This window comes from Strix uralensis, chromosome 2 (assembly GCF_047716275.1).
Source record: "Strix uralensis isolate ZFMK-TIS-50842 chromosome 2, bStrUra1, whole genome shotgun sequence".
NCBI lineage: Eukaryota > Metazoa > Chordata > Aves > Strigiformes > Strigidae > Strix > Strix uralensis.
The window spans coordinates 121,766,095-121,774,229 of NC_133973.1; the positions used below are offsets into that span (position 1 = coordinate 121,766,095).

Below are 8,135 nucleotides of genomic sequence, written 5' to 3' on the forward strand. Positions count from 1 at the left end.
AAAAAGTAAAAATCCAATTCTCTTTAGCCCCTCATTTTGAATGTAAAACTTAATTTCCCAAAAGACCAGTCAAGGAATAAATTTTGATTATTGTAAATTCAGTGTGCAGAAGGATTTCAGAGAAAAAACCAAACACACACCAAAAACCAAAACCAGACAAACATTCTCATAGTTCCTCTTTGTTCTACCTCCTATTTTTACTAAAAGCTCCTGGTTTAAGTTTTTTCCTTTCTTAATTGTTAATCTATCCCTCATTTTAAGCATATCTATTCTCTACAAGTTCATTTTTACTGTTCTGCATTTTGCTATCAGTTTCTATTTTAATCCAAATAGGTTTATGTTTTCCTGTTAAAAAACAGTCATAAAGGATTAAGATAGGCTTTTTAGAAAGAAACAATTTCCCCTCAAATAGGAGATTTAATCACAATATCAAATTTTCCTTTCACAGTTTATCAAGCATTGGTGCTTAATCAATTACCAGAATGTGCAAGTGTTTTGACAAACATGATGTAATTCCAGGTTAAAACAGGGTTAGAAATGTGACTAAATAAAGCACAATAATGAAACTGCTATATATTGTTTAAGAGTAAGATGGCTGTTTAAGATGCCTGTTTCTTCCCATTTTCAAATAGAACAAGCACAAAGAAATTCCTCCCTGTTTACCCAGTGTAAAGTCACATGACCGCTATGATTTGTTAGTTCAACAAAGATATTAGGTAGATGTTTTAACACTACTTTACATCTAAAAATGATGTGTTTTCACATTTATAAATTCTGACTTCCTTAATCAATTAGAAGTAACATATAATCTAAATCCTTTGTTAATTTCTTCATCCCAAACAGTGCATTTACATATCTATAGCTGTACCTTTACCTAACAATTTGGCAATTCTCTCTTGTAGTAAAAGATTAGATGCTGACTGCTGCTATGATATTTACTGAAATACAATAAAAACGAAAACAGTTAAAACTTTGAACTTTGCTTAAGGTAAAGTTAAGGCACCATAAGGACAAAAGCCCTCCAAAGAATAATCTGTTTTGGCATTTCTTTCTAGGTCAAGAAATTCTTATTGCAAAAGCTGAAAAGCAGCAATTAAGAAAGTATTACAAGTTCAAAAACTTGAACACGGCTGCAAGATAAAAGACATGCCAAACACCGTGACTACGATGTAGGTGTGCCTAACTCTCCATTTAGTTTATGACTAACACAAGAAACAGCACAAAGTTTATAACTGGCTGGAGAGAGAGAGAGCTTCCCTCCACTAGCCAGACTGAAGTATACTTCAGTATTTAGCTTCTTCAGGTGGGACTTAGATACTCTGACTCACATGTGACATATCTCTGTTTTGAAGACGGCTATCATCTCTTGTATTATCTCACCTCATTGCTGAAATAATGAGAATAAAAGGAGAAAAATTTGTTAAGTTCTGTTTATATTTCTTTGCCTCAAAGAAAAGCAGTTTCAAACAATCAGGTGTTTGCACATAATAGCCTACTTTCTTAAAAAAACATTTCAGGAAGTAATTTTTAGATCAAACTAATTTTCTGTGAAATCCACATGCAGAAAGTTTACCCTTTTGTGTCTTCTAATAAGCAAACCTAGCATTTAACTGAAAGATTAATGAGAAAAGCTAATTTTATTGCATGTCAAAGATTTAATTCTGGAATTACATTGTGATTGGAGACATCTGGACCAAAGTTAACTGTAATGCAATAGGTAAGAAAGATTGCAGGCTGATTATGAAGGATCAGGAATGAACTGTTAATTTATTTACCTTTGTAATTCCATCTAAGCTAAAAAGTTGCATTACTGAACAGAAATTCACTTGAACAGCAGGAAAGCTCTTTAACCTAAGATCTAAACTTTCTTCAAATGCTCAAAGCAATCTTTATTAAGCTATAATTATTTGCTAAGTCTCTGAAAATATTCTACTTTACAGAGTTTAAGTGATTGGTAAATCATCATCCCACACACCACTTAAACCAAGTTGACATGTCACAAAATTTCTTGTCCATAAGTTAAAAATCAAATACATTATCACAAACTGAGTTTTTCTACAGGATTTAGTAGCACTGTGAGAATCCTTCTCACTTCTTTTGTGAAAGGGTTAAAATAATTTCAGATGTATTACCTCTCTTGCCAAATAATGTCCATAATTACTTCCATTAACAAATTTACAGTACACTGTGCATTTTCCCAAATGATTCAAGAGTTCATCTTAAACTGATCTAAAGAGAAGAAAAAAAATCATTGTTCTCAGTAATTCTTCAAAAACAACAAACTGAAAGCCTGATTTAAATCTACAATAACCTGCCAGATAAAAGGTAACAACACACAATACCTGAAGAGGACGTTTTCCTTTTCTACCATTACTACATTATTTAGTTCAATATCTGAATAGAGAAAAAAGGTGACAAACTGTTGCATACCTGCGGAACTTTTGGAGAACTGTCTCTATTTGCACTGCTAAGAATAGCTTCTTGAGTGGCCAGCCTTCACCTTTGAAGAATGCTATGTCTTGCAGTAGTTTCATTTTTCATATATTAATAATGCAGCAAAAGTAATACGGAAAGAGGTGGCTTCTTATTGCTCATAAGTAAAACAGAAATAGCACATTAAGAAGTGACACAAAATTTTTATGTGCACCAGGTCTCCTTGTTACATACTACCACACAATTTATTTCTCAAAACTTTCAACTGCATGATATTCTCTTGTATATTTGCACTGCATATTTTGTTCACTGTTTGAACAACAAAGGACTATAAGAACTGGAATATTGGAGACCTCAATCAAGATTCTGTTGGATAACATCACAAGATGAGGTACTTCATATTTAAACAAGCATTTTGAAAAAACAAAAACCAAAAACCAACAAACAAACCTACTGTAATGTACTTTGTACACAGGGAACTCTTTGTCCTTGTAGCTATTCCAGAAAAAGAGATTTATAGCGGATTCACTTTCAGAAATATAATGTACTTAACAACTGCAGAGCAAGAGCACCACTCAGTGGAATTATCAGATAAAACAATACTGGTAAAGTTATACATTCATACTACAGCAGTAAAAAGAGTTCGAGGTAATTCTAAGACAAAAATCTTTCTCAGAAAAATTTTAGGTGAAAATAATTCTAGCTTAGTTCATACTACAGAGACTATAACTTAAAATTCTATCCTTAATACCGCTTATTTGCTGGCTCACTTTTCCACATAAAATTACTATGTTTTCATTACTATCATATTCTTTTCTAAAAATACAAATTATAATTCCAAAAAGGAAGACATATGACAATAAACAAAACCTCTTTAAAATTTGGAACCTGGTATTTTTTTATTTAATTCACAAATATTTATGCAAAGTTACATAATGTGGAAAACAACTGCATGACCAGGTGCTGTCATATTATGACAGTTATTTCTTATGCATGACAAGAATAGAAGTTCCTTTCTCTCCTTATGAAAAGACAGAAAAGATGCATACAAGCTGTTGACAGCTAAATTACTTCAGGACAGACTGTGCTAGCTGTGGAACTTCATATATTGGAAAAGAAAGCCAGAAATTTTGTAATGATGCATTTTGTACTCGTCTGTATATACTGTGAAGCTTGCCACCATGCATTCAGATTGTGGATACAGTAACTAGGCCTAATAGTCTCCTCTTCTGTTAATATATACCTAGATCTCTGATGAAAGAGGGAGAGGTGGATGAAGTAGCCACAGATAAAGGTGTATAAAGGACCCATGTTCAGAAATCCTAGAGGGCTGCATCTGTCACTAGCTTGTTTCAAATTGGTCATCTGGATACATAGTTTTTCAGGATCACTTTATTACAAAAGCACCAATTCCATCATCTAGTCTTTGGAATCACGAGCATCTCCAGAATAAGCACTGTTTTTCTCTCTATGGGTAAAAAACCTGAGACCTGTTTGTATCAGCTCTTAAAGTGTTACTTGTCTCACCAGCTCCTATTCACAAATTAAATGTGAGTGCAGCTGCCCAAGGGGATGTGGCAACATTTCCTTTAGGGTAAGGGGTCATGGCTGCTGCCATCATCAATTCTAGGACACGTTGGCAGGAGCCTCTCTTGCTACTCAAGAAGATTAAGAACTGAATGCTGTATCTAAACCCCTTTTTTTATTTAAATTAACTAAAAATTTAGTTCAGTTTCACTGCTTTTCCTCCATTTCTGCTGAAATTAAACTCTTGCCCAAATCCTCCTTTGAACTTCAGGTTCATGTTTTTTGGAAACCCCAGGGCAGGCAATCAAAAAGCTAAATGACAGAAGCAGAATAGCAACCAAAACATCATTGATAGGATGACCTCAAGATAATTTTTCCCTAAATTTAGCCTGCTAAATTTGACATAAGAGTAAGCAACAATATGTACTGACAGCCTAACTGATTCTACACCTCCTATGACAGCAGCGACTAAGGACACTGAATGAAGAATAGACACAGACAAAAGGTAAAAGAACCTTGACTTGTTTTGATGCTGCCTGCAGAATGAGCAATAGACCACTGGACATTGAGTTATCCACTATTTCAGCGATTTAAATTGAGGGAAATGAGAAAGGAATAATTAATAAGTAAAAAATACAAGAGAAAGGAAGCAGTAGAGATGAGATTCTTTTTTAAATAAAGCCAGCTAATACTGAAGTTAAAAGATATTTTTTTCTATTAACTGGAAAAGAACTAATATATCTCCTTACAAAGTTGAACGTATTGTATCCCAAAATTAAGAAATAATACAAATACAGGTTTCTAAACCTAAATGTAAAATTAAACCTCTACTCTTCACAATTGTTTCCTACTTTCAGGAGTTTAACACATTTGATAAGACTTGTCAGATGGACATCAGCAATGTGTCTTTAAAATATCAGCTACATTTCCAGCTGCATAAAATGACAGCAGAGAATGCAAGATATCCCTACCTCCATATATATCACATATAAATGACTTTCAATTTTTCATTTCCCAGGAAAAGCTTAAAATACAAACATTTGAACATTTTGATTTTCACTGTTTACCAACTGAAACAGGAAAGCTTTTTAAAATGAGTAATTAGGGAGTTTTGCGGTAAGGCCTGTGGCAAGTCCAGCCAAAGTGTTTCCAAGGGTACTGGCTCTGAATGTTAATTTTTTTCATAGCAGTCTGTACAGCACTCTGTTTTAGATCTATGCCTAAAACAGTGTTGATACCACACCAATACCAGCAGGTTTGCACAGCGTCAAGGCCTTCTCTGTCACTCTGCACCCCCAGCAAATAGGCTGAGGATGTGCAAGATGTTGGGAGGAGACACAGCCAGGACACTTTGTTTTGTTTTGCCTGGGAGAGTGATGATAAAGGCACCAGCCTCGAGCTTAACCTGGTATTTGGGCCCTGAGTTACTGCAGTCCCTTCAGGTGTGTACCCGTTCCAGCACAGCCTTACGCACAGGCCACAGTTTGTGTCACGAAACATACAACTGCTCTGGTGTGAGGTCCTCCATGGGCTACAAGTGTGGCCTCACATGCTGACCAACGTCTTCAGAGTGAGGGTCTAGAGCAGATGGGAGTGAGTCACGGAGAAGAACTTCACTTTGGATTGCAGTAGAGTTTCTGTGCATCTTAGCTAACCATGCCAATCCAAAAATGTACACTTGTAATAAACATTAAAAAGCTGTAAAGCGATCAGAAAGTTATCCAGTCAGGGTTTATTTGAATTTTTCCTTAATACACAAATTATTTTGTAGCATAAAATGCTGCACAAATTGAAGATTGTGAAGAGAGATTTTCTAAGAACAGAGCTATTACTGTCATATCTGTTTAAACATTTGAGGAAGATTCTCAAAACCTAAAATTCCAGTAAACCGTAAATCCCAGTATGTTTCTCCTTTAACCCAGTCATGCATCAATGAACATTTGTGAACTACATGATCCCCATAAAACTGTATTTAAACATACACTTTGCTACAATTCTAATTTACAATTTGGGTCCTGAAGTTCACTAATGTAGTCAGGTTACTGCAACGTTTCATGCAAATAAACAGACCAACATCTAAAGTTTGAGATGTTTAGTCTTTTACCAGAGGCACCTCAAATGTTCTCTCCCCACAATCCCCGCTCACTGAGGACTGCTGCACACTCACAGCGAATCTCTGATGTCAGTTTGCTACAGTACTGGGCCTGGTGCTGACACATAGACTGTCTATGCTTATGTAACACTGACAGTCCATAAAGTTCTCAAGGGGATGGATCCCACTGTCTTTAGTTGGAAAGTTGTCCCTGCTTCTACCTAACAGACAGCAAACCCCTGCGGATGCTGGCCCTACCAATAGCACAGCAGGATTCATGATCTTATTTTTCCATGGTTCTGCTTTTCTAAACTGGAAATATATCCCTATCTGGCATAACAGAAAACCCAAAATAAACAATGAGGAGTGCATTTAACAACAAAAAAAGCAAATATGCAAGACATTCATATACTTTCCTCTAATTACACTGAATTTCTAGGACACAGATTGGTTCTTTGAGAAACGTTTAAATGTTCAGTGCTTAAACACTACAGAATCTGCTTTGGTTACCATTACACATTACCTGGTAAATTAGTCTTCATAATATCAATGCCAACTTGAAGCTCAGGCTCAGCTGCAAGAACTGCATAATCTCCTTGATGAGAGACGTTGAAGTTGTAATTTGAATAGATACTGAATACGTTATTTGCCAGGAAAGGTTTTCCTTTTGATGTTCTTTGCAAGTGTATTTCATTCCAAGGTATGCACAACTTTTCTGCAATTAATTTCCGTATCAGCAGGCGACCAGCCTATGAAATAAAATGGAAGTGATTCATACAGAACTATTATGCTATGTGCAAAATATCTATGGTTGCTAGAAAACCACCTGCCAAAACAAATGTGGCTTTATTATTGCCGATATAGGGAATATTTTAGTTAATTCACTAGATTTCTCCCTTTTATAAAAGCCTGTGTCAAGTAAATTTAACCAAAAGAGTTCACTAGACCTGAGTATAGAACAGTTATCAGTATTATCACAGAGACAACCCAGTAGAGACCCAATAAAAACCAGTCCCAGCCTGGAAGAATGACATAAAGTAATTCCCTCTCTACCTTATTTACTTACTCAGGATCTTTATTCCACGGATGAATATTTTTTATACCACACTGAACAGTAAAACTGTCTCAACAGCTTTCCTTTCAGTACATTCATTCTGTTACTTAGGCGTTAAATGAAATACTGAACAGCTAAAAATGATGAGTAACTTCTTATAGACTAATTAGCAGAAGTCTGTTATTACTGCCTCATCGTTATGTGAGATTTAAAACCTGAATTATGTAAAGCAGCTTTACTCTCTTACACATTACTGTTTTCATGTATAGTCTCCTAGAGAACGCTGATTTTGTCTCGAAATGACATAAAATTTGTCAAGTCTTTCAGAGTAAGTACAAATAGCAGACGGCAAACATCCATTTTTTGCTCCTAATTGAAGGTGTAAGTAGAGATAGCAGTTAATACCTCGTAATGCATTTAGTTCCCTGAGATACCCTTGCAGGGCAGATTTTCCTACAAGTCAGGAATTTGGGCAATAGTGAATCTGCAGAGTGACAGTCGCGTCCCCAGGGGAAAGGGCCGGTCCGGGGGCCACGAGCTGTGCTCGCGGGGCTCCTCAGCGGAGCGGCCTCCGCCCGCGCCCCGAGGGGCTCCCGGCAGCCTCCACCACGGCCCCGCGGAGGGGCAAGGCTCCGCCGGCGACGCCCACACTCGTCCGCAGCAGCGGGGACGAACAAGACGGAGGACTCCGGCCAGCGCGGGTCTTTTGAGTCCTGCCCCTGGACTACCGCCGCCAGCCCTGAGGGGAAGCCGCCCCCCGCCGTGCCCCCCCCGCCAGCATGTACCAAGGCGGCTTTGGCATCGCGGGCAAAGGTAAACTGGCCGATGCGGTCCTTCTCCTCGGGCTGCACCAGCCGCGCCGCCAGCAGCCACTCCTGGCGGCAGGGGCGCCAGGCAGCGCAGGGGAAGGCCCAGCGCACGCTCCCCATGGCCCCGCCACACGCCGCTGCCGGCAGCGCGGCTCTCAGCCCGCCCCCTCCGCGCCCCCACCGACCGGCACAACCGCGCATGCGCCGATCGGTGGGCGGG

At 38.0% G+C, this 8,135-nt stretch overlaps 1 protein-coding gene across 6 annotated transcripts in view; it reads right to left on the reverse strand.

The window, feature by feature from the left end:
• AASDHPPT (aminoadipate-semialdehyde dehydrogenase-phosphopantetheinyl transferase) overlaps positions 1–8,074 on the reverse strand; it is a 43,892-nt gene extending 35,818 nt beyond the window's left edge. For 5 of the 6 annotated variants that reach the window (XR_012627721.1, XM_074860179.1, XM_074860178.1 and 2 more), the window contains exons 1-2: positions 7,892–8,074; positions 6,576–6,801 (exon numbers count right to left, since the gene is read on the reverse strand). Coding sequence is in view for 5 of the 6 variants with exons in the window: in XM_074860179.1 (XP_074716280.1) it covers positions 6,576–6,801; positions 7,892–8,035 (370 nt within the window). In the remaining variant the exon portion in view is untranslated. Of the gene's footprint in view, positions 1–6,575; positions 6,802–7,511; positions 7,591–7,891 lie in introns of those variants that run through there. The other variant, XM_074860180.1, reaches the window with a different exon arrangement.
• Between the last annotated feature and the right edge of the window lie 61 nt (positions 8,075–8,135).